Raw genomic sequence first — 26620 nt, 5'->3', positions numbered from 1 at the left:
TCTCTCTCTCTCTCTCTCTTTCTCTCTCTGTGTCAAATAAATAAAATCTTAATAAATACATAAATACATAAATACATAAAATAAATAAATAAATAAATATGGGCAGAGAATCTGAATAGACATTTTTCCAAAGAAGACACCTGGCCAACAGACATATAAAGGGATGCTCAGCATTACTAATCATCAGAGAAATGCAAATCAAAACCACAATGAGATATCACCTTACACCTGTCAGAATGGCTAGAATCAAAAAGATAAGAAATAACAAGTATTGGTGAAGATATGGAGAAAAAGGAAACCTTGTGCACAGTTAGTGGGAATATAAATTGGTATAGCCACTATGGAAAACAGGATGGAGGTTTTCCCAAAAATTAAAAATAGAAATACCATATGATCCAGTAATTCTGCTACTAGGTATATACCTAAAGATAATGGAAAATGGTACCAAAAGATTGGGATCATGCCCTGCATATTTTCAGACCACAACGCTTTGAAACTGGAACTCAATCACAAGAGGAAATTTGGAAAGAACTCAAATACATGGAGGCTAAAGAGCATCCTACTAAAGAATAAATGGGTCAACAAGGAAATTAAAGAATTTTTAAAAATCATGGAAACAAATGAAAACGAAAACAAAACTGTTCAAAACCTTTGGAATGCAGCAAAGGTGGTCCTAAGAGAGAAGTACATAGCAGTACAAGCCTTTCTCAAGAAACAGGAAAGGTCTCAAATGCACAAGCTAACCTTACACCTAAAGGAGCTGGAGAAAGAACAGCAAATAAAGCCTAAATCCAGAAGAAGAGAAATAATAAAGATCAGAGCAGAAATCAATGAAATAGAAACCAAAAGAACAGTAGAACAGATCAATGAAACTAAGAACTGGTTCTTTGAAAGAATAAGATTGAAGAGATAATGTGAATGCTTATGTTTATTGCAGTATTACCTACAATAGCTAAGATATAGAAGCAACACAAGTGTCCACTGATAGATGAATGGATAAAAAAGATGTGGTGTATATCTACAATAGAATACTATTCAGCCATAAAAAATAATGAGATCTTGCCATTTGCAACAACATGGGTGGACCAAGAGGGTATTATGCTGAGTGGAATAAGTCAGACAGAGAAAGACAAGTGGCATATGATTTTACCCAGAGGTGAAATATATATATAGCAGAAAGAGACCCATAAATACAGGGGGAAAAAACAGGTGGTTGCTGGAGGAGAGGAGGTTGGGGGGATAGGCAAAATGGGTGAGTGGGAGATACAGACTTCCATTTGTGGAATGAATAAGTCACAGGGGTAAAAGATTAAGAATAGGGAATATAGTCAATGGTATTATAATAGTGTTGTAAGATGACAAATGATACCTATGCTAGTTGTTAACGTAGCATAATATATAGACTTATCAAATCATTATGGTATACACCTAAAATTAATGTAACATTGTGTGTCAATTATATTTCAACTGAAAAAAAAGGAACATGGAGGAAACTTAAAGGCATAGTACTAAGTGAAAGAAGCCAATCTGAAAATGCTACATACTATATAATTCCAATTATATGACATCTGGAAAAGGCAAAACTATGGAGGCAGTAAAAAGATCAACGGTTACCAGGTCTTGGGGGGCAGGGGGCGGGGGTGGGGATAAGGAAGGATGAAAAGGCAGAGCACAGAGAATTTTTAGGGCAATGACACTACTCTGTATAATAATATCATGATAGATCCATGTCATTATACATTTGTCCAAACCTACAAAATATTCAGCACCAAGAGTAAGCCATAATGTAAGCTATGGACATTGGGTGATTATGATGTTTTGTAACAAATATACCACTCTGCTGGAGGACACTGAAAATGAGGGAAGCTATGCATGTGTGGGGGCAGGGGAGGTATGGAAAATCTTTGTACCTTTACTTTAATTTTGCTGTGGACCTAAGACTGTTTTAAGATAATTAAGTCTTAATTTTAAAAAATCGAGAAGAAACTCTCTCTCTTTTTGGATTTATCTACCCTTTCTGCCAATCCCTTTAGGCATAATGGTGTTAACAGCTCTACTGCTTCTAATCCCTGGTTATGGTACTGCCCCATATGACTCCTCCATATCTAACATTTTATAGACAGTCCATCTGTGAGTTTCTCTTTGTGAATTATTCTATTTGGAGTGTGTCATCAGTTTTCTCTTAGGGTTCTAAATGATATAGATAATTTTCTATAAATGTGTCCTTAAGCCCATCAACTTGTTCCGTCCTATTTCCTATGCCCTTATGACTAAGATGCTCCATCATCATAGATAATACAAATTCCCACTTATCTCTGTTTTCTGAAGCCTCCCGTCCTGGGGCTTCTATCCTTCTGCTTTCTATCGCCCCCTATGCCTGCTAGACAGCTCTCACCTTAAAAGTGCTTTGGGCCACCCCTACACGGATTCCTTGAGCTTATCTCTTCCTCTTTGTTGCTTTTGCTGGGACACATCCTCCCATACATTCAAAGAAAGGGTACTTATAAATTTTATAAATCTTTGCATGGCTGAAAAGGTCTTATACTACTTTCATATCTGATTGGTGGTTTTGTTCTGTCTAGAATTCTAGGCTGAAAATCAGTTTCGGACACTTTTCTACCGTATTGAAGGGTCCAGTGTTGTTACTACTCTAATGCCTTTTGGATTTTACTTACTGTTTTGTGGCCTACATTTTTTTCTGTCTCTCTCAATAATTTTATAATCTTCTCAACCTCTAGGGGAATAAAATTGCATAATAAAGCACCTTAGTTCTTGTTTTCACATACTAGGGTGGGCAATCAATACATATTTTGTATCTGGAGACTTAAACTTTCCTGCTATGAGTTTTCCTTTCATTGTTTCTTTTAAATTCTTCCCTCTGTTTTTTCTGGAAACAAATATGAGTTGAATGTTTTACCTCTTGCTTAGATTTTTCATATTTTTTTCTATTGTTCATTTCTTTGATTTTTTTAAAATTCTACTTTCATGGAGACTTCTTTGACTCTATCTTTCAACCTCTGTTGATTTGTCTTAATTTTATTTATTACTCCTTTTATTTTGTTTCCAAAAATAATATTTTTATTGTTTAGTTTTTTTTAATATCATGTTCTCATTTCAGAATTGCAAATATTATCTCTGATCAATGTAAAGATATCAGTGGTTTTCAAAGTGAATTTTTTTCTGTGTTATCTTGGATTCCACAAAATTCCTGTGGGCCTTCCTAAAGTCTTACTTTTTACTTTAACATCTTATATGTATTAAAGAATTTGGCGCCAAAATTTTGACCAAAAACTCTGGATCAATAGAGCAGAGCCAACGAACTGGTTGGATTCTGGTCAGGGTTCTAGCAGAGAAACAGCCATCCAATTTATGATCTCCAAAGGCAGAACGTGAAAGACTTTTCTCTAATATAATTTAATTTCTTAATGCAAAGATATCAATATTCTGTATGTGAAGCATAAGCCTGTGTGAGCCTTTGGGAGTGAAGAGAGAGGATGGGAGACTGAACCATTCCTTTCTCTTAATCTCCCTATTACTAGCCCTGAATGCCACCATCTCCTTTACGTGGTGCCCTGGCATCTCAAACATGTCAGGGATTCTGGGAGATAAATCTGTCTATTTCTCCTCAGTATCCCCCTCAGTTGCTATTTTAGCGTTAGCCTTTTTATATGGCCAAAGCAATTACACCTTTGTCTTCTCTTTTCCAAATATTTGTTGGAATCTTCTGTCTGCACAGTCTAACTTCTGTCCTGTTTTCTTTGTTGCTCTGAGTATAAACTTGTTTCCCCATTGCTGTTGTTATTGTTGTTAACTTATTTAGATCTTAGAGAGAAAAGGGAAAACTAATGTAGCCCACAGTTTTAAATATAAGTTCAACATATTTATTTTTTTAAATAGGTATAAGTAAAAAGGATAGACTGATCCTTTTCTCCAGAGAAAAAATAATATGAAAAATATAATGACATATAAAATAACACATGTAATAAAAATATAGTGACATATAAGAAAATAACATAAAAAAGTGTTAGTGGTGATCATGTATAGAAAGCCTAAGGGCACAGAAATCATTTTAAAGAGTTTTCAAAAGTCTCACTCACCAACTACAACCAACATCATAGTATCCACCTCCCGTGAAAGGGACAGACTGGTAAATGTAATGTTTCAGTGGGGCCACCATAAGTAATGTCAAGTCTCTGTTACTAAGGAAAAAGGAACCATGGATACTGGGGTAACAACAGGTAGACTGTGTCACAAGAATCTATGGTGCATCCAGCACTGTGCCATATACGGGGAGTGGAAAAGAAGTAAGATACATTACTTACATCCTTAATAAGCCATAGAAATGAGACTAAATACACTAAGGGAAAATAATCAGGGCAGAATTTTTGGAAGATATGAGTCATGAACAAGATCTAGAGTTCCTCAGAGGGTGCCCAGCTGGCTCAGTCAGTGGAGCATGCGACTCATGATCTTGGGATTGTGAGATCAAGCCCCACATTGGGTGTAGAGACTGTTTAAAAATAAAATCTTGGGGTGCCTGGGTGGCTCAGTGGATGCGTGTCAAACTCTTGGTTTCAGCTCAAGTATGATCATGAGATCAAGACCACATCAGGCTCTGGGCTCAGCAGGGAGTCTGCTTGAAGATTCTCTCCCTCTGCCCCTCCCTCCATGTGCACACACTCTCTGTCTCTCCAAAATAAGTAGAATAAATGTTTTAAAAAATAAAATAAAATCTTAAGAGTAAAAAAATAAAGAGTAAATTAAAAGTTCTTCAGAATAAAATTGCCTTTTCCACCCAGCTATTCTACTCAGCTATTACACTTCCGTTTTTAAGAGAAATGGTCAGATTCCTCAGAGACAGTTTTCTCTTGTAACCTCATTCTAAATCATTCAATTACAGATTAAGAAAGCTTAATTTGAATCAAAGGGGTCTACAACATGAGACCCCTTTAACTGAGATACTGAGTTGGAGTTTTTACCCTCCTACTCTAAAAGTAAAAGAAGATAAACCTTGACAGTATGGAAACGTCTAAGTTTAGCCCACCTAAAGACAGAAAAAGAAAACTGTCTCAAATTATTGCCTGTTCAGGGAAAACCTTGTACAAGACAGTTGAATTTTAAAGACTATTCCTTAAACTCATTACTAAGTTACAGACCACTGAAGGCATCAGCTAATTCTCTGATTTTGCAATTCTGACGATCTATCCCTTCTGCTTTTCCTTCAAGGAGACCTTGCGACTCCATATCCATTTCATGGCATTCTTTACATCCTCATTCCCCAGAGTGTAGATGAGTGGGTTTAACATCGGGGTAATGGTAGTATAGAACACAGACACAGCCTTATCCAGTGGGAAAGTAGTGGATGGACGCAGATAAATAAAGAAACAAGGGACAAAGAAGAAAGTTACTACAGTGAAATGAGACCCACAGGTAGAGAGAGCCTTGCGCTGGCTCTCTGAAGACCGCTTGCGAAGACTGAATAGAATGACGGTGTAGGAGGCCAGTAGAATGAGGAAACACCCCAGAGAGATGAGACCACTGTTGGCAATCACCAACATATTTACCAGGGTTGTTTTAGTCAAGTTTTAGGACTGGGTGGACATCACAAAAGTAGTGGTCAATGACCTGATTATTGCAGAAAGGCAGCTGAAAGGTCAGGAGGGTCTGAACAAAGGAATGACCCACTACAACACTACAACAAAAACTTATGATTTACTATATGCTGACTAACTGAACATAATAAAAAAAAGAAATAAAATTCAGTTTGGTTGAACACATAATAGTACATTTTTAAGAATGCTAGATATGTGGAAGTAATGCTAGCTCGTGTGATCAGTGCAACCAGTAGATGAAATGTATTAAAATCAGATTAAGCAGTTTTTCCATGTGAAAACAAAGTGGTCTTACAAAAAATAAAATGCATATTTGTATTATATTCTAATCTGTAATAAAATGATGAAGAAAAACACAGCTCTTTTGAAAGTAAACTAGCCAAACCATTCTGATTTGTACAAGGAATCATTCTGAATACCTGAACTTGGATTCTTACATATAAATGCTTCTTAGCTAGCAGTTTCTGTTAGAAGTTGTTCATATATTTTTTCTTAAAAGGCTAGCACATTTAAATTATTAGAAATTCAATTTCTTTCTCCCCTCGAAATTCTTTCCCTTGTTTAAAATTTATGAAAGCACTTATTTTGCTCTATGACCAACTAGAATTGGAGCTCCATTAAATTGAAGAAACATTAAAATCGAATGTATGGATTTCTTCTGGGAACAAGAAAAATATTTGGTACTCATACAAGGAGGATAAAGTATTTTGTCATTTACAAACACACAGTGAATTTTCACCTACAGTTAACAAATCCAGCCATAGGTGATAAACAAATATGAACACAGATAACATGTAAAACTCCTATAGGAAATAAAGAATGTGTATTTTCATTCAACAAATATTTATTGAGCTGCAAATATATGCCAGCAGTGTGCTAATGACTGAGGTGATTATGATTTTGAACAGAATAGAAGAGATACTATCCCTTGTGGAGTAAGCATTCTTTTTTTTTTTTTTAAAGATTTTATTTGTTTATTCGACAGAGATAGAGACAGCCAGCGAGAGAGGGAACACAAGCAGGGGGAGTGGGAGAGGAAGAAACAGGCTCCTAGCGGAGGAGCCTGATGTGGGGCTCGATCCCATCACGCCGGGATCACGCCCTGAGCCGAAGGCAGACGCTTAACCGCTGTGCCACCCAGGCGCCCCTGGAGTAAGCATTCTAATACGAAAGACAGACAAGGTACAAAATAATTGCAGATTTTGATAACTGCTATGAACAAATAAAACAATGTGACAGAGAGCAAGTAAGAGGTGTCAACTTCAGAGAGCACTGTGACTGAAATACAGTGAATAAGGGGGAGTATGAGATGAGTTTGAACAGGTAGTCAGAAGTCAGAACCTATAGAGTCCTAGAGGTCATGGTAAGGAGTTTTGGCTTTATTCTAAAAAGAGTGGAAAGAATTCAAAAGAATTTTTTTGAAGTAATTGAAATTATTTCATAAATGTTTTTTGACTGTCACTCTAGAAGGATCAGACAGGTGAAAATGGGAAAGCAGGTAACTGACTGCCTTCCAGAAAATAACCAATAATATTAACACTAGGATACTGCCAAAGGAAAAAAAAACATAAATGGATAGATTTGGTGTTTTTAAGAGATAAGACATTTTAAAAAGCATGAATTAATGTGAAAGCAGTAGAAACAAAGAGAAATGGACAAATTAAGATTTTTTTAGAAGTGGAAATGACAGGAGTTGCCTTAATTACTAATAATGGAAAACTAGATTGTTCAGAATTACTACCAACAGGGAAAAAAATTAATAAAATGCATCAAAAAGCTAACAAGATAGAAAGCAACACCAACAGTGGATTTTTTGGGTGATTCAGAACCCAGAAAGTTAAACACTGGAGCACCAAACTTTCATTTTCCCTGACAGCATTTCCAAATGTGGTGAATTTGGGGATTTGTTTCAGAAGCTTTGCAAAAGGAAGTTAAGTCTCAGGGTCTTCCCTAGATGGGGAGCCTTATAGGAAATACTCTTTTTTTAAAAAAGATTTTATTTATTTATCTGAGAGAAAGAATGAGGGGAGAGAGAAAGAGATGGAAAGAGATAAAGAGAGAGAGAGAGAGCATGATCGGGGGAGAGACAGAAGGAGAAGCAGGCTCCCTGCTGATAAGGGAGTCCAATGCAGGACTCGATTCCAGGACCCTGAGATCATGACCTGAGCTGAAGGCAGATGCTGAACATACTGAGCCACCCAGGTGCCCCTAGGAAATACTCTTCATCTTAAACTGGGACACAAAGAGGTACATCTTTAGGATAAGTGGAAAACAGAACTACCAGGTATTTACCCAAAGAAAACAAAAACACTAATTCAAAAAGATAATGTGCTCTCTTAGTTTATTGCAGCATTATTTACAATAGCCAAGATATGGAAGCAACCTAAGTGTCCAGGAAGACAAATGGATAAGGAAGGTATGGTATATATATACACAATGGAATATTACTCAGTCATAAAAAAGAACAAGATCCTGCCATTTGTAACAACATGGACCACCCTAAGGAGCATTATGCTAAGAGAAATAAGTCGGACTGAGAAAGACAAATACCATATGGTTTTGCTCATATGTGGAATCTAAAAGACAAAACAAATAAACAAACAAGAAGAATCAGATCTATAAATACAGAGAACAAACTCATGGTTGAGAAATGGGAGGGGAATGTGGAGATGGGCAAAATGGGTGAAGGGGAGTGGGAGATACGGGCTTCCAGTTATGGAATGAATAAGTCAAGGGAATAGAAGGCACAGCATAGGGAATATGGTCAACGGTATTGGAACAGCGTTGCATGGTGACAGATGATAGTTGCTCTTGTGGTGATCATTGTATAACATAGAGACTTCTCAAATCACTATGTGGTACACCTGAAACTAACATTGTGGGCCAACTACACTCAAAGAATATTTTTAAAATTAAAAAAATAAAACAGAACTTAGTGTGCTTCCTAACACAATTCAAATGAACTGTACAGAAGGGTGCCTTAACAATGAATATGGTAGGGCCATGGAGGAGAGAAAAATCTTTGAGAAGTCTGGACCAGACAGAGACACTCATGAAGGTAGCAGCCTTAGTATATATATTGGGAATCTCAGACTTTGCTTCTGCTTAACGATATCCCTAACAAAGTGTCCTCAGGTGCCTGACAGACACAAACACAAATCCTCCGGGAAGGAAGGTGTTCTCCTGCTGGGCCTTAGAGAAAACCCACAAAGAACTTTTCAAGGGCAGTAAGCAGACAGAGCCAAAATTAACTGTGTTACTTTTCTATTGGCAATGTAATGTAACAAATTACCACAAACTGGTGGCTTAAACAAATTTATCATGTTATAGTTCTGAAGATTAGCAGTTTGACAAGACCACTCTGGGCTAAAAATCAAGGTGTAGGGAGAGTTACATTCCTTCCTGGAGGCTCTAGGGAAGAATCTGTACCCTTCCCTTCTTTGGTTTTTAAAGGCTTCCCCTCTTCCCTGGCTGGTAGCTCCCTTCCTCCTTCTTCAAAGCCAGCAAGGGTAAGTGAATTCCTTCTCATGCTACCATCTCTCTGGTTTCTGAAGTTAAGGGCCTACTGAGAGAAATGAGGACAATCCCCAGTCCTTAATCTTAATCACATCTGAAAAATCCATTTCGCCATGTGAAGTAGCAGGTTGACAGAGTTTGAATATGTTATCCTGAGGATTTAGGCCATGGACATCTATGGAGGCCATTATTTTACCTACCACAATATATCATGAAATAAGGTGCTATGCACGAGAGCCAACAAACACCTCAGACAGAAGAAACAGAACACTCAGACATCACACACTGGGCTTATCACACATCATATATAAAAGAACTTTCAGAGAAAGATTTTTTTAAAAAATAATTGTGCCTAAAGAAGGAAAACACAAAGTTTGCCTATTATCACAGTTAAGAAGGGCACATTTTCCACCTTCTCCACATTGCTTCTATTTATCATGTCATTACTTTATTTTTACCACATTATCCTTCACAGATGTTGTTCTTGCTGATACAATCCTAGTACGGCAGTTACCCTCCCATTCCCACAACATTCAAGATATAATCCCTTGTATCTGGTTTTCACTGTAACTGTTCAGAAATCAACTTTCTGCCTAATGTTGTTTTTGGAATGCTAATCTGTTTTTCCCTTATACCTTTTCAGCTATTATTATTTTTTAAAGATTTATTCATTTATTTGAGAGAGAGAGAGAGAGAGAAAGAGCACACACAGGTGAATGAATGTAGGGGCAGAGGGAGAGGGTGAGAGAGAATCTCAAGCAGACTCCCCTCTGAGTGCAGAGACTGACATGGGGCTCCATTCCATGACCCTGAGATCATGACCTGAGCCAAAACCAAGAGTTGGACACTTAACTGACTGAGCCACTCATGCCCCCTGAGTTATTACTTTTGTCCTTAGTTTCCATTTTTTACAATTTGTATATCACAAATTTTTAATTTTATACTGTTAGAACGTGTTAGACTTGCTCTTTGAAGTTTTAGATTTTTGTGCTTGACCAAATCTATAAAAATTTTCAGATATTAGCTCTTTAAATATCACTTGACTCTTCCTTTCTTTGGAATTGTCAATTAAACCAATGTTAGACTTCCACATTTAACTTCTCTTTCATTTTTCTCTTTTTGTCTCTTCACAATGCATTAATGTCCGACGTCTTCTGATGTAGTCTCTAGTTAATTTATTCTCCTATGTGCTCTCCCATCCACTATTAAATCTGTCCAATGAGTTTTTAATTTTCATTATTATATTTTTTTTATTCTGGATAGTTATATTTTCTCCAAAAAAAAAAAATCCCACATCCATTAACCAGTGTGTTGACACATCTACCTGGTGTCAGTGGATGAAAGTGTAACACCACAGAGAAGTTTAAATCAATTTCCATGATGGAAGAAGCTCTCAATACCTTCATGAAGAAAAGTTAGTAAGAGAAGTGATGTCTAGACTTTTAAAAAAATCAGTTAAAGTCCTTACGTCTTTCTGTTTTGTTAGGGTTGGAAGGGATGGGTGTTAAAGAAAAAAAAAATGCTGACCCCTAACTGTTAGGGAGAAGAAATGCCTGCTGGCTGCTAACTCTCCTGGTGAAGCTGCAAAAAAGGGACTATGTCAGCAGAAAGTGAATCTAAATACCACAGAAAACAAATCCACATGCCAAATGTTACTGTCCACAAAGGCAGAAGAAAATTCCAGTGAATTTCCAGCTTGTGAAATAGAAGGGAAAGATCTTTGCAAGCTTGATCCTCATGAAAGCATTTCCATCACAACGTGAAATTCCCTACCATGTTGCACACAAAATTTGGAAAATCTTTCTTCACTTCATTACAACGTGGACATACTTCCATTTGGGATGGTACAAAAGCCAATGTAGTAAGCAACCTATGGTAGCCTGCCACAGATGACATTAAGATAGAAAGAACGGATCCTAGACAAAATTATTATTAAGTGGAGAAATGCACTTGGTTCTTGTTCACTCTCCCTTTTGTACCCCATTCCCAACACCCTATACATACTGTGGTTCTACTACCTCAAGCTGACTGTTGATGCACAGAGATCCCCATATTGCATGATAATGACCTATAAATGCTTTATATTCCAATCATTCTTTTTTTCTGGTTCTTAAGGAGTTTTATTGGTCAACTTTAACCCCATCCCTGGATTTCTGACCCAGGAGGAAGCTTACCACAGCCTGGACTGAGTCTAGAGCCCCTTGAAAAATAAAAGACCTATTTACATACAAAACACAGACACAGACATCTGGAAACTTACTGGCCTATACCAAACAACATAAAAAAACATTCTCAGAAATCTCCAGAGAAGGTCAGCTCACCTCCTGCTGCTCTCCGCCCTGCCCACCCCTTATCCCCTGCTCCCACGTGGGTTCTAGTCCACAGGATGGCATAAACATTTCACAAAAGTGCCCAGCTCGGAGACAGCATGGTTCTATTTCTCCTGGGGTTAGCTGTCAGAAGTGAGATTAACGCCAGACAACAGAGACCCTCCTCCATGCTTCCCATAGGAGGTTAGCCTCCAGATGCAGTGCGGAGCTGGGCCATCGTTATCTTCTCTGTAGAGTGTTCTATGGTCTATGATCTTACGGCTCCCCTGCCCAACAAGGTAGGCATTGTTGTTTCTATTTAACAAGGAAACTGTTGCTCAGAGAGATTAGAGGACTTGTCCAAGATCATACAGACAAAAAAGCGATGAAAGCAGGACTCAAAGCAAAGTCTTTGAAGTACAAAACTGGTGTCCCTTCTCCCAGTCATCACAACGGGCAACGGTTTACCTGGTACTGACTTGGACACGAGCAAGAGGAACTGTGGTGTGAGGAGGGGTGGCTTACATATGCAGGGCAGGAAACTTCAGCAGCTCATGCTGGCATGGGAGGCTCCTAAACCCAGCTCCTCCAGGATGGATGGACAAGGAAGAAGTGGTTGAATGTCAGGGGCTCACATGGGCAACAGAAGACAGTAGAGAGACCGTGGGCCCTCACATCTGCCTTGAGCCTTGGTCCCATTAGCGTCTGTGTCCCATGCCCCAGTTCTTCAACAGTGAAGGCTAGGGACACTTTGCTCACTCACAACACTCAGTTTAGGTTCTTCTAAGGAAGCCGAAGGAGGCTTCTCAGAGCTGAGTGACCTCTTAAAGCTCAAAGTTACGGCCATTTCCTACAGTTTCCTAAGAGTAGAGGGCAGAGAGCCTGTTCCCTGGAGCTGCTCTCAGGAGCTCTTAATCAGATCAGCAGCCCCTTCCACTAGTAGAGAGCTCCTGGGTCTTCCAACCTCTTTTACATCCACAGTCCTATTTGACTTCGTAACAGAGACGAAGGATTAGCCAGCATTCTCCCCACATTGGCCATCAGTCGTGGCAGAACCAAGACTTTTCAGCTGACGCTCTTTCAGGATTAGAATCCGGAATTCAGGTGGGGAAGCCACCCCGTGATCTAAATCCCACTGTTGATCACGAGGATACACAGGGCAAAGCCCCGAGTCTACCTGCTCGGCTGTCCCTCCCAGGTTTAGCATCACAGAATGGAGGGCAAAAGTAGACGGTATGACCACGGTGGGACCCACAGCCACCAGAATTGAGTCAAAGGGTATAAATGTCATTGTCATGAAAATCCAGCAACTCTTCTAGAGCCTGTTGGTTAGAAAGAGCTCTGCTATAACCCCATGCCCAGTCTTGCAAAGTCATGACAGGGCAGAGCTGGGAAAGACCAAGGTCCATGATGATCCATAAGTGGGTCATCTCTGTCCTAACGGGTGAGAAGACAGAGGCCCAGGGAAGGGAGGGCACCTTCCCAAGGTCCTACAGGTACCTGACGGCAGAGCCGAGTCTCAAATCCTGGGCTCCTGACTTCATCACAGCACGCATGGCTCATAGGGAAGCTCTGAAAAGCCTCAAGGAAGTCTAGAGTCATGATCCAGCCACACTTTTTATAAGGATGTCTCCCCTGAGCCATCCCAGAGGAGGGTGCCGTGTGGATCCCTTGGGGGAGGAAGGAGAGCCACCAACGCGTGCTGCCTCAGAGGCTTTGCCCACTCTTAATCTTACTGTAACCATCTTCATCTTCTGCTTTCCTCCCTCCCTCGCCTACTCCCTCCCAGGGGGTCACCCCCCTGAGGGTTTACTTTGCCCTGTCATCCATCCTGTAAGGGTGGGTGATATGGGGAGAAGAAAAAAGAGCATTTGTGGAATTTCTACCAGTTACAGGTGCATCTCCCTTCAGCAGACAGGCGGGCACAGCGGGCAAAGCTGGTGTACCTGCTGTAACCCCCCCTTTGGTTCTTTCATGAAAGAAGCCTCCCTATACAAACAAACAAACCTGGGATCTAGACAGAGAAAGAGGATCTTTCTCACAGGTTCTCACTTCTCCCCCCTCCTGGTTGCACTGGGTGTGCTAGTCGGGTTAGGATGGGGACAAACAGTCAAGGCGGGAGAGCAGCCCGAGTCTCTGCCACCTGCAGACCCCCAGACAGGACCACCCTCAGCCCGCCTGAGATCTGGGGCACCACACCCACCACACGCGTGGGCCCCCAGGCACCCTGTGAATGCACAGGATCAGGGAAGCGAGGCTTTGACTCTCCCTGATTCCCAAGGTGGGAGATTGGGAGCAAACGAGGGTCCGCCCGCACACCAGAGGCACCTGTAATACCACGGGTAGGACGGCCATTCTGGCCCCCTCACCCTGCTTCAAAGTGGGCTCCCCCTACTCCAACCCTGGCCCTCCCAGCTTTTACACCCAGTGCTGAGATGAGCAGAGCTCCTCCACCAGTCCCACAGGCAAGTGTTCCCTAAAAGGCGATGGTCTCAGTGGAGGCCTCGCCGTCCACCTGCACTGAGTCCTTTGGTGAGCCTTCAGGCCCAGGGTCCCCGCTGAGTCTGGGGCTGAGGGTGAGGGTGGGCAAGCCGCTGGAGCATGTCAGCAGGGTGGTGCGGCGGCTCGAGGGGCTGTCGCTGGAGTGCCATGAGCGGGGCCGGGGCCGGGGTCCCCCACAGCAGGCCAGGCAGCACAGGGGGTGAGGCCGCAAGTGGCTGTTGAAGCCCATGTAGACCCAGGGATTGCAACAGCTGCTGAGGCTGCCCAGGAGCATGGAGATGGTGAAGGCCACGTCGGTGGAATCTTCATCAGGGGCATTCTTGTCCCACACAGACCACATGTGGATGCTGAAGAAGGGTGCCCAGCAGGCGATGTAGGCCAGCATGATGACAAAAGTCATTTTCACGGTTTGGATCTTGGCCCTGGAGATGGTGCTGATGCTGCTGACACAGGACGGCAGCCCCCGCATGGCTGCAGCTGGGCCAGAAGGTGAGGTCCTGTCCCAAGTCCTCCAGCCCCTTCCTTCCACCTTCTGGGTCTGCGTCTTGACTTCTAGGTTTTTACAGATCTCGTGGTAGATGAGGCTGTAGCAGGCCATGAGCATGGCCACAGGCAGGACAAAGATGGCCAGGGTGGTCCACGTGATATAGACCCGAGGCCCCCAGGGGTTGCGGAAGTCTGCCCAGCAGTCCAGCACCCCAGTGCCCTGGATCACCTCCCGCAAAGAAAAGATGAAGACTTGAGTCAGGCTGAGGATGGCAGCCAGCAGCCAGGGAGCAGCGATGAGCTGGTAGGTGGACTGGCTGGGCTGCCGGAGGCTGCGCAGGGGGCGGCAAACAGCCAGGTAGTGGTCCAGCGTCATGGCCAGCAGCATGTAGGTGGAGGCAAACATGCTAAGCCCCTGCAGATACTTGACGGCCCGGCAGAGGAGGTCAGGGCCCCGGAAGCGGTAGGTGATGTCCCACAGCAGCTGGGGCAGCACCTGGAAGAGTGCCACGCCCAGGTCAGTCAGGGCCAGGTGCAGAACAAACAGGTGCATGCGGGAGCGCTTGTGGCTGGGCTGTCCCAGGGTCAGCAGCACAGTCAGATTGCCCCCTGTCGCCAGCACCAGGACGGTGCCCAGGACTCTGATCTCTACCTTGGCCAGCTCCTCATCCCGGCCCAGCCAGGGTGTGGTGGCATTGGGGGCAGAGAAGGGGCCCAGAGGAGTGGGGTTGGCAGCCCAGGCAGGCCCATAATCCATGGCTGACTTTGCTGGGAGGGAAGGGAAGGAGGCTGAGAGAGGGGCGGACAGTGTGGAGGCAAGTGGAGAGGTTTGATGGGTGAAATGGAGGGAAAAGGGCAAGGTTTCAGATGGGGAGAAGGGGGAATGACAGGGAGAAGGTGAAAATAGGTAGGAATAGAGAGGAGGAGAGAGAAAGAGATAAGGAAGGAGGAGATCCTGATCCCACAATGTGGAGGGAAGCTTAGGAGCGAGGAGAAAGAGGGCTCAGGGAGGAGGACAGGGTGTCAGGAAAAGAAGAATGGTTGAGGCTGTGCAGGGTGAGGCTTCTGGAAGGGAAGGAAGCCTGGGGAGCTGCCACCACTTCCCAATCCACCGGAAATTCACTTTCTCCCAACTTTTCTGGAAGCGGAAAGCGGATGTCCCTAAGCCTGCTTGGTGGTGAGGTCAGGGCCATGGGGGACGCCCGCTGGGCTGGAAGCCCCAGGGAAGCCCGCGGGGGGCGGGAGCCCTGACCAGCAGAGGAGGGAGCACAGCGGCTGGAGCCCAGTGGGGGTTTTATGGGCTTGCTGGGGGCGTGGCCGCAGGTGGCTGTTGAAGCCCATGTAGACCCAGGGGTTGCAACAGCTGCTGAGGCTGCCCAGGAGCATGGAGATGGTGAAGGCCACGTCGGTGGAATCTTCATCAGGGGCATTCTTGTCCCACACAGACCACATGTGGACGCTGAAGAAGGGTGCCCGGCAGGCGATGTAGGCCAGCACGATGACAAAAGTCATTTTCCCGGTTTGGATCTTGGCCCTGGAGATGGTGCTGATGCTGCTGACACGGGGCGGCAGCCCCCGCATGGCTGCAGCTGGGCCAGAAGGTGAGGTCCTGTCCCAAGTCCTCCAGCCCCTTCCTTCCACCTTCTGGGTCTGCGTCTTGACTTCTAGGTTTTTACAGATCTCGTGGTAGATGAGGCTGTAGCAGGCCGTGAGCATGGCCATGGGCAGGACACAGATGGCCAGGGTGGTCCACGTGATATAGACCTGAGGCCCCCAGGGGATGCGGAAGTCTGCCCAGCAGTCCAGCACTCCAGTGCCCTGGATCACCTCCCACAAAGAAAAGATGAAGACTTGAGGCAGGCTGAGGATGGCAGCCAGCAGCCAGGGAGCAGCGATGAGCCAGTAGGTGGACAGGCTGGGCTGCTGGAGGCTGCGCAGGGGGCGGCAAACAGCCAGGTAGTGGTCCAGCGTCATGGCCAGCAGCATGTAGGTGGTGGCAAACATGCTAAGCACCTGCAGATACTTGACGGCCCGGCAGAGGAGGTCAGGGCTCTGGAAGTGGTAGGTGATGTCCCACAGCAGCTGTGGCAGCACCTGGAAGAGTGCCCATGCCCAGGTCAGTCAGGGCCAGGTGCAGAACAAACAGGTGCATGTGGGAGCGCTTACGGCTGGGCTGCCCCGGGGTCAGTAGCACAGTCAGATTGCCCCATGTCGCCAGCACCAGGACGGTGCCCAGGACTCTGATCTCTACCTTGGCCAGCTCCTCATCCCGGCCCAGCCAGGGTGTGGTGGCACTGGGGGCAGAGAAGGGGCCCAGAGGAGTGGGGTTGGCAGCCCAGGCAGGCCCATAATCCATGGCTGACTTTGCTGGGAGGGAAGGGAAGGAGGCCGAGAGAGGGATGGACAGTGTGGGGGCAAGTGGAGAGGTTTGATGGGTGAAATGGAGGGAAAAGGGCAAGGTTTCAGATGGGGAGAAGGGGGGAATGACAGGGAGAAGGTGAAAATAGGTAGGAATAGAGAGGAGGAGAGAGAAAGAGATAAGGAAGGAGGAGATGCTGATCCCACAATGCGGAGGGAAGCTTAGGAGCGAAGAGAAAGAGGGCTCAGGGAGGAGGACAGGGTGTCAGGAAAAGAAGAATGGTTGAGGCTGTGCAGGGTGAGGCTTCTGGAAGGGAAGGAAGCCTGGGGAGCTGCCACCACTTCCCAATTCACCCCAAATTCACTTTCTCCCAACTTTTCTGGAAACGGAAAGTCCCTAAGACCGCTTGGTGGCGAGGTCCGGGCCACGGGGGACGCCCGCTGGGCTGGAAGCCCCAGGGAAGCCCGCGCGGGGCCAGGAGCCCTGACCAGCAGAGGAGGGAGCGCAGCGGCTGGAGTCCAGTGGGGGTTTTATGGGCTTGCAGCAGGAGCCCAGCGGCCCCTCCGCGTGCTGGTTGGCTCAGGCAGAGGAGGGCAGAGTGAGGCTCCCCCACGCGCTGCCTGCAGGGGGACCAAGAGGCTGGGAAGGGGCGGGGGGTGGGGTGTCGGGGAGGGAGAAGGGGCAGCCGAGCAGGGACAGGGAGCAAGAGGAGCAGAAGACGCAGACAAGCGCTCACAGGCCTGCCAGACCCCCGGACTTCATCTATGCTCGCACCCCGGAACCATCGGACTGTCTCCCAAGACAGGTGCACGCTCAGGGAGGAGGGGGTGGTTCCTCTGCGACGCGGGGCCCCTAAGACTGGCAGCGCTGCTGGGAGTGTCCCCTGCCCAGGGCTCCCTGATAGGCCGCGAAGGGTCCAGAGTCTGCAGGGGTGGTCAGGTGGGCGAGGTGGCGCCCCCAGACGGAGCTCTCAAGCCCTTGGCGACGACGTCTGACCGCAGCCACTGGTGGGAGACTTGGAGCCACAAGGCAGGAAGAGAAAGCCGAGTGTGGAGAGGGAGCGGTGGCAGAGATAGGACAGAGGCGCGGGGTGGACCCCGGAGCCCTGGGGCGCTGGGGGAGGGGGGGGGAGGTCCGCTGTGTGTGTCCGCAGAAGTCCTAACCCGCGGCCTCCCCACAGTGTTTCATGGACAAAATCGCAAACGCGGTTAACCACCCTGAGGGGGCAGAAAACAGGCCCAGAAAAGTGGCGTGACTTGCTCTAGAAGATCACAGAACCAGTATGCCACAGGGGCAGAACCTTCCCGCGCTGCGTGCCTTTCCAAGAAGGAAGCTAATGCCCAGTGTGTGAGAAGCACTGGTGCTCAGGGGACATACAGCAGGTGGATTACAGATGAGAAGTTCTTTGGGAGTGACAACAGCATAGTCCACCACCCTCAGAAAGCGCAGGGTCCATCATTGATCAGAAGTCCTCTTGTCTCTCCCTGTCATCAAACCAGATGCCCCTTCAGTGTCACCCACCCACCCACGCAATTAACATGCTTCTTGAAGAGATTACCTCCTAAACACCTACAAATTCATCTCCACTTCCTCCCACTGCCTGGGTGCAAACACCATCTCTCCCCCCAAATACTGTAGCATCCCCTCCTGCACTTCAACCCAGGCCCCACCTTCTCCAGGATTTTGCTCTCTTTGAATGATAATTTTAAGTCTCTCTACTGGTTCATTCCCCTCTGCAGGCAAACAAACTCTACTGTTGTCCATTAAAAAAAAAGTCATCACCCTCCTCAGACCCTGTACCCCCACCTCTAGCTACAGCCATCTCTCGCCTCTCACAGCAGAATTTCTATAAAGGGCTGTCTAGCTGGTCTCTGTTTTCTTGTTCCCATTTATTTCTGGATATATTCATTAAAATTATGTATACTTACACATTTTTAGAATATTGTGTATTACATAAATGATACCATAGTAGAAATACCACTCTAGAACGTACTTATAAAATTCTAGTTGATTTTTGAGATCTGTCCATGATCATACGTGAGATAGATCAAGTTCATTCAGTTTAATTACTGCACGTATTCAAACGTGAATATGACACATTTTATTTATCCTGAACCCTATTTTTATCATTGAATTTAGTTCTAGCTATTTATTTATTTATTTATTTTTATTTATTTATTATTTATGCTATTTTTTAAAATGCTACAATGACTATTCTTATGTATGCCTCCTTGTGTTCATGTGTGAGAATTTTCTGGGGTTTACATCCAGAAGTATATGCTGGGTATTGGTATTCTTGGGTCATACAATGCATGAATTTTCAATTAGGTAGGACCATATCCTAACTTTTATCTCTAAATTCATTGTATTGATCTATTCTCCCACTGGCTGCATATGACTTTCCTGACATCCTCACAGTCAGAATTGTTCATTTTCACAAACCTGATTGGTGTGAAATAGAATCCCATTTTGCTTTTCCTTTTTCTCTGATCCCTAATTATTGGAGGTAAATTTCCATATATTTTTTTGTTGTTTGGGTTTCCTCTTCCTTTGATTAGGCCATTTTTCTTACTGATTTGTAGGACTTCTTTACATGTTCTTTTCTTTTTTTTTTTTTTTAAAGATTTTATTTATTTATTCGACAGAGATAGAGACAGCCAGCGAGAGAGGGAACACAAGCAGGGGGAGTGGGAGAGGAAGAAGCAGGCTCATAGCGGAGAAGCCTGATGTGGGGCTCGATCCCACAACGCCGGGATCACGCCCTGAGCCGAAGGCAGACGCTTAACCGCTGTGCCACCCAGGCGCCCCTAACTTCTTTACATGTTCTGATATGAACTTTTATGGATTCTGATACATAGTAGATATTTTCCTCTATCTGCCACTTATCATTTAACTTTGTTTATGGGGTCATTTGTGACACAAAAAATTTACATTTTAATGTCATCAATACTTTGTTTTATCATTTCTGCTCTTCTTTTTTTAAATATTTTTTATTACATTATGTTAGTCACCATACAGTACATCCCTGGTTTCTGAGCAAGGTTCTATGATTCATTAGTTGCGTATAACACCCAGTGCACCTTGCAATATGTGCCCTCCTTACTACCCATCACCAGTTTATCCCATTCCCCCACCCCTGCCCCTCTGAAGCCCTCAGTTTGTTTCTCAGAGTCCGTAGTCTCCCCTGCTTCACTTCCCCTTCTGATTACCCCCCTTTCTTTATCCCTTTCTTCCCCTACCGATCTTCCTAGTTCTTATGTTCCATAAATGAGAGAAATCATATGATAATTGTCTTTCTCTGCTTGCCTTATTTCACTTAGCATTACCTCCTCCAGTGCCGTCCATGTTGCAGCAAATGTTGAGAAATCGTTCCTTCTGATAGCTGAGTAATATTCCACTGTATATATGGACCACAGCTTCTTAATCCAGTCATCTGTTGAAGAGCATCTCGGTTCCTTCCACAATTTAGCTATTGCGGATAATGATGCTATGAACATTGGGGTGCATATGGCCCTTCTCTTCACTACGTCTGTATCTTTGGGGTAAATACCCGGTATTGCAGTGGCTGGGTCATAGGGTAGCTCAATTTTTAACTTTTTAAGGGACCTCCACACTGTTTTCCAGAGTGGCTGAACCAACCTGCATTCCCACCAATAATGTAGGAGGGATCCCCTTTCTCCACATCCTCTCCAGCAATTGCTGTTTCCTGCCTTGTTGATTTTTGCCATTCTAACTGGCATAAGGTGGTATCTTAGTGTGGTTTTGATTTGAATTTCCCTGATGGCTAATGATTTTGAACATTTTTTCATGTGTCTGTTAGCCATTTGTATGTCCTCATTGGAAAAGTGTCTGTTCATATCTTCTGCCCATTTTATGATTTGTTTATTTGTTTCTCGTGTATTGAGTTTGAGAAGTTCTTTGTAGATCTTGGATACCAGTCTTTTATCTGTAGTGTCATTTGCAAATATCTTCTCCCATTCCGTGGGCTGCCTCTTAGTTTTTTTGACTGTTTCCTTGGCTGTGCAGAAGCTTTTGATCTTGATGAAGTCCCACAAGTTCATTTTATCTTTTGTTTCTCTTATCTTTGGAGATGTGTCATGAAAAAGGTTGCTGTGGCCGATGTCGTAGAGGTTGCTGCCTATGTTCTCCTCTAGAATTTTGATGGATTCCTGTCTCACATCGAGGTCTTTCATCCATTTGGAGTTTATTTTTGTGTATGGTGTGAGAGAGTGGTCAAGTTTCATTCTTTTGCATGTAGCTGTCCAATTTTCCCAGCACCATTTATTGAAGAGACTGTCTTTTTTCCACCGGATGTTTTTTCCTGCTTTATCAAAGATTAGTTGCCCAAAGAGCCGAGGGTCCATTTCTGGGCTCTCTATTCTGTTCCATTGGTCTATGTGTCTGTTTTTGTGCCAGTACCATGCTGTCTTTGTGATCACAGCTTTGTAGTACAGCTCGAAATCCGGCATTGTGATGCCCCCAGCTTTGTTTTTCCTTTTCAACAGTTCCTTGGAGATTCGGGGCCTTTTCTGTTTCCATACAAATTTAAGGACTGTTTGTTCCAGTTCTTTGAAAAATGTCCTTGGTATTTTGATCGGGATAGCATTGAAAGTGTAGATTGCTCTGGGTAGCATGGACATTTTAACTATGTTAATTCTTCCGATCCATGAGCATGGAATATCTTTCCATCTTTTTATGTCTTCCTCAATGTCTTTCAAGAGTGATTTATAGTTTCTAGAATATAGGTCCTTTACGTCTCTGGTTAAGTTAATTCCAAGGTAACGTATGGTTTTTGGTGCTATTGTAAATGGGATGGATTCCCTAATTTCTCTTTCTTCGGTCTCGTTATTCGTGTATAGAAATGCAACTGATTTCTGAGCATTGATTTTGTATCCCGCCACGTTACTGAATTGCTCTATAACTTCTAATAGTTTGGGAGTGGCTTCTTTTGGGTTTTCCATATAGAGTATCATGTCATCTGCAAAGAGAGACATTTTGACTTCTTCTTTGCCAATTTGAATACCTTTGATCCCTTTTTGTCGTCTGATTGCTGTTGCAAGGACTTCTAGTACTATGTTGAATAATAGTGGCGAGAGTGGGCATCCTTGTCGAGTTCCTGATCTTAAGGGAAAGGCTTCCAGCTTTTCCCCATTGAGAATAATATTTGCAGTAGGCTTTTCATAGATGGCTTTTATGAGATTGAGAAATGTACCTTCTATTCCTACACTCTGAAGGGTTTTAATCAGGAAAGGATGCTGTATTTTGTCAAATGCTTTTTCGGCATCGATTGAGAGGATCATATGGTTCCTGAGTCTTTTCTTGTTGATATGATGTATCACGCTGATTGATTTGCGAATATTGAACCACGCTTGCATCCCAGGTATGAATCCCACTTGATCGTGATGGATAATCCTTTTAATGTACTGTTGGATTCTATTAGCAAGTATCTTGTTGAGGATTTTGGCGTCCATATTCATTAGGGAAATCGGTCTGTAATTCTCCTTTTTGATGGGGTCTTTGCCTGGTTTGGGGATCAAGGTAATATTGGCCTCATAGAATGAGTTTGGTAGCTTTCCTTCTGTTTCTATTTTTTGAAATAGCTTTAGGAGAATAGGTATTATTTCTTCTTTGAATGTTTGGTAGAATTCCCCAGGAAAACCGTCCGGGCCTGGAGTTTTGTTATTTGGAAGGTTGTTTATCACTGACTCAATTTCTTCATAATTAATTGGCCTGTTTAAGGAATCAATTTCTTCCGGTTTCAATCTTGGTAGTTTATAGGTTTCCAGGAAGGATTCCATCTCTTCCAGATTGCTTAGTTTATTGGCATATAGCTGTTGATAAAAGTTTCTAATAATCCTTCCAATTTCAATGGTGTTCGTCGTGACCTCTCCTTTTTCATTCATAATTTTAATAATCTGGGTCCTTTCTCTTTTCTTTTGGATAAGTCTTGCCAGTGGTCTGTCAATTTTATTGATTCTCTCAAAGAACCAGCTTCTAGTCCTGTTGATCTGCTCTACTGTACTCCTGCTTTCTAATTCATTGATTTCTGCTCTACTCTTGGTCAACTGCTTCCTTGTGAGTGGATTAGGCCTGTCCCTCTGTTGCTGTTCCAGCTTCTTGAGGTGAGAATATAAAAACTGCATTTTAGATTTTTCTATTCTTTTGAGTGAGGCTTGGATGGCTATGTATTTCCCCCTTAGGACTGCCTTTGCTGTATCCCATAGGTTTTGGACCATTGTGTTTTCATTCTTGTTGGTCTCCATAAATTGTTTAATTTGATTTTTGATATCCTGGTTTATTGAATCATTCCTGAGCAGGATGATTCTTAGACTCCAAGTGTTTGAGTTTCTTCCAAATTTTTCCTTGTGGTTGAGTTCCACTTTCAAAGCGTTGTGGTCTGAGAATATACAGGGAATCATTTCAGTCTTTTGGTATCGGTTGAGACCTGTTTTGTGTCCCAGAGCATGGTCTATTCTTGAGAATGTTCCATGGGTATCAGAATAGAATGAGTATTCTTTGGTTCTGGGGTATAGTGTTCTATATATATCTATGAGGTCCAACTCATCGAGTATGGCATTCAAAGCCTTTGATTCTTTGCTTAGTTTTTGTAAGGGTGTTCTGTCTATTTCTGATAGTGGGGTGTTGAGGTCCCCTACTATTAATGTATTTTTATCTATATGTCTCTTTATTCTGGGTAAGAGTTGGCTTGTGTATCTTGCTGCTCCCCTGTTGGGGGCATAGATATTTATAATTGCCATATCCACTTGTTGGATACATCTTTTAAGAATAATATAGTGCCCTTCTGTATCTCTAACTATAGTCTTTAGTTTAAAATCCAATCTATCTGATATGAGAATTGCTACCCCAGGTTTCTTTTGAGGTCCATTTGCGTGAAAGATGTTCCTCCATCCCTTTACTTTCAGTCTGAATGTATCAATTATTCTTTTTGCTCAAATACCAAATGGGAATGAGCATTTTATTATTCTGTATTACTATGCCTGACTCCAGAAATTCCCTAGAAACGCATTCACATGGTGATATCTTAAAGAAATATGCAGGAAACATATTAGATAAAATATTTTTGTAATATGATTATATGGGCTCCTTACACTCATGAAAAAAGGAAAACTCTTTAAAAAAATACATGCACACAGTAAAGCTTAAAAGAATATTGGAAATATTTGCAAGAATCTTAAGAGAACTCATCATGCTATGACAGCACAAAGCTAATAGAAATAGGGGTGCCCAGGTGGCTCAGTCGACTGAACCGCTGCCCTTGGCTGAGGTCATGATCCCTGGGGTCCCAGTATCAAGGCCCACACTGAGGTCCCAGGATTGAGGCCCACATTGGGCTCCCTGCTCAACGGGGAGCCTGCTTCTCCTTCTCCCTCTGCCCCTACTCCCCAGCTCATGCTCTCTCGCTCTGGAATAAATACATATCTTAAAATTTTTTTTAAAGTCTAAAGCTAGTTAAATTAGACCACTGATGCTGAAGAAACCCAAAAATGTGCCATAATGGATTTACTTCATGCATTAGAAACAGTGGTGTCATTGTCTTTAATTTGTCTATTTTTAATTCCTCACAAGCCAGAAAACTTTTTTCTATATCTCTCTGGGGATTGACTATATGCCTGTCTTTTTCCCTAGAGGAACCTTGGTTTTACAGAGTAAAGGACAATTCATAATTAGCTTTGAGTTCCGGAGACACAGCCACATATTCATTCCACACAACTGTTTATTTTTCCTAGTTGCTCTCCTGAAGGCACTTAATCACAGAAGGTAAAGGTAGATGCTGGCCTGAGAGACTAGCCTGCCCAAAGGACTACTGAAGTGAGGAGTCAATTTTTTAAATACACAGGGGGCCAATCCCTAGAAACACATACCAAAAATATATGAAGAATAGAGTCCTCTCCAGAACACCATTTCTGGATTAAACATTTTATACAGGTGTTACTTAAATCCTTTCTTGCAAATTAAAAATTGGAAACAACGTCCAATATCTCACATGCATCATCTTCATGCATTTCCCCTAATGATATTCTGGCAGTCGCTGCACAGTTAATTGTACAAAAGGGAGTTTGTCTTTCAGTGATGGTCCTGGAATCCATACTTTTGAGAGTGAGACTGAGAAGAAAGGACACAGCTGACCCATTCCTCCCAGGCATAGCTCCCAGGTATGCAGAAATTACATCCTGTCCCTACTTTTTTTTCCCTAGAGAAATAATCCTAACTTTCTGTTGTTGTTGATAAAAGATCTAAAGGACAAAATCCAAATAGCTTCAATTCCTGGGAAACTAAGGTAAGTATAGATGAATCTGTTTCCTAAAATATTAATTTTTCTAGCTTTTTCACAACTCCAAGTAAGTTACAGTATGCTCTTTTGAAAATAAGAGTCCAGTTATGACGAAGAACCCATAGAAGATAATGTTAAACAGGACTGAGCCTATTGTTTCCCTGATTCCATTTTAGGAGCCATATCTACACATCACTACAGGGTCCCAAAGAGACACAGAACTGAAGACAAAAGCTACAATACACAAATACTCTCCACTAGGAAGTTTTAGCAGGAAATGAAATTAGGAAAAGCAAATCAGTTTTGAGATGTTTCATGAGTGCATTTAAAAAATAAAAGAATGTTGGCTCTTCATGTTTTGTTTTTACACACAAACAAAATGTGTGTGTGTGTGTGTGTGTGTGTGTGTGTGTGTGTGTATTGGTTTAACTTGTGAGTAGCCATGACTGGGGAAATCTCAGTAACGATTTTATCTGGTAAAAATAAATCCCATGATATCACTGCAAGCTGAGAGTAGGAGACCCTAGCAGAAAACCTGGCCAAACTGAGGCAACACGGCATGGACAAATTAAGAGATCTGAATGATGTGTCAGACATAAATATACTTAACACATAAATAAATATACTCCTTGGGAAAAGAAAGTATTTCTTTACCTTAAGTAAAGAAACTAGATTAAACTTTTTAGGTCTTTCTTTTCCCTAGGTTGGATAGATTTTCTTCAGAAGATTGAGCATCAGAAACCAGAGCATTAAATGTTTTAGAAGATAATCAACTCAATCTAGATCAGAGTACCAAGCCTTATTTCTTCTTAACTACTAAGTCAATCTGTCTCATTGGTTGCTTCCTCCAGTTGTATTTTTTCTAGGGCTTCATGGAGTATTTGTCTTCTAATAATGCCTTTAGAGATATCTGAATTGAAGTAGCAGCTATCCAAAGGAATAGTTCAAAAAAGAGGAGCAGAGTTGCTGAAAAAAATACTTCTGGATCCAAAAATGCTGCTTTACTGAGTAATTCGGTCTTGAGGGAAAGAAACCTATCAGGACTGAATCTACCCACCCTAGCACCTTGGCCGTGTAGCCTCAGTTGACAACTAGGGTATTCAGACTGCACAGGACATCAAGCAGTCCTGAGAAAGCAATTTAGGCAGCTCCTTGTTGTGGTCCCCAGGTGTCTTCTCAGCAGTTTCACTGGCCATGCCAACAATATTTCCTTCTTCTCTGTGGACAACTGAAACAAATAGACCTCAATAAGATCCAAAGGAACCAGTGCATATACATTTTTCAGGTAGGCTGGCTCAACTTCAGGATATCATATAGGGTGACCAACCATCCATCACGGCTTCCCTGGGCCTAATGGGCTTCCTGAATCACAAGACCTTCAGTGCTAAAATGGGGACAATCCGAGACAAACAGGAACATTTGGTTAATCACATACCATATTGGTCTACCACCTCCTCTTTTCAGCATGCCCTTACTCTCATCTGCCCCCACCACTTCCCTCCCTGCTTCAAGGTCCTTTCCTTATATATGTGAAATGACTAAG

At 43.2% G+C, this 26620-nt stretch overlaps 3 protein-coding genes across 3 annotated transcripts; all 3 read right to left on the bottom strand.

The window, feature by feature from the left end:
* Positions 1-5201: 5201 nt before the first annotated feature.
* LOC103680929 (olfactory receptor 4S2-like) lies at positions 5202-13792 on the bottom strand. Its single transcript, XM_008710441.2, is given in 3 exon segments — positions 5202-5580; positions 5582-5692; positions 13641-13792. Coding segments are annotated over 3 exon segments (642 nt in total).
* Positions 13793-13913: 121 nt separating this feature from the next.
* Positions 13914-15624, bottom strand: LOC103680928 (vasopressin V1b receptor-like). Its single transcript, XM_040621914.1, has one exon. It carries the CDS (start codon positions 15180-15182, stop codon positions 13914-13916), a length of 1269 nt encoding a protein of 422 aa, XP_040477848.1. The 5' UTR covers positions 15183-15624.
* On the bottom strand, positions 15587-16781 carry LOC103680927 (vasopressin V1b receptor-like). The gene is given in 2 exon segments (XM_040621912.1): positions 15587-16531; positions 16533-16781. Coding segments are annotated over 2 exon segments (1194 nt in total).
* Between the last annotated feature and the right edge of the window lie 9839 nt (positions 16782-26620).

The sequence above is a fragment of the Ursus maritimus genome, unplaced genomic scaffold (assembly GCF_017311325.1).
Source record: "Ursus maritimus isolate PB19 unplaced genomic scaffold, ASM1731132v1 scaffold_46, whole genome shotgun sequence".
NCBI lineage: Eukaryota > Metazoa > Chordata > Mammalia > Carnivora > Ursidae > Ursus > Ursus maritimus.
Note: the sequence above shows the minus strand (reverse complement) of the source record. Positions and strands in the feature narration are given on the sequence as shown.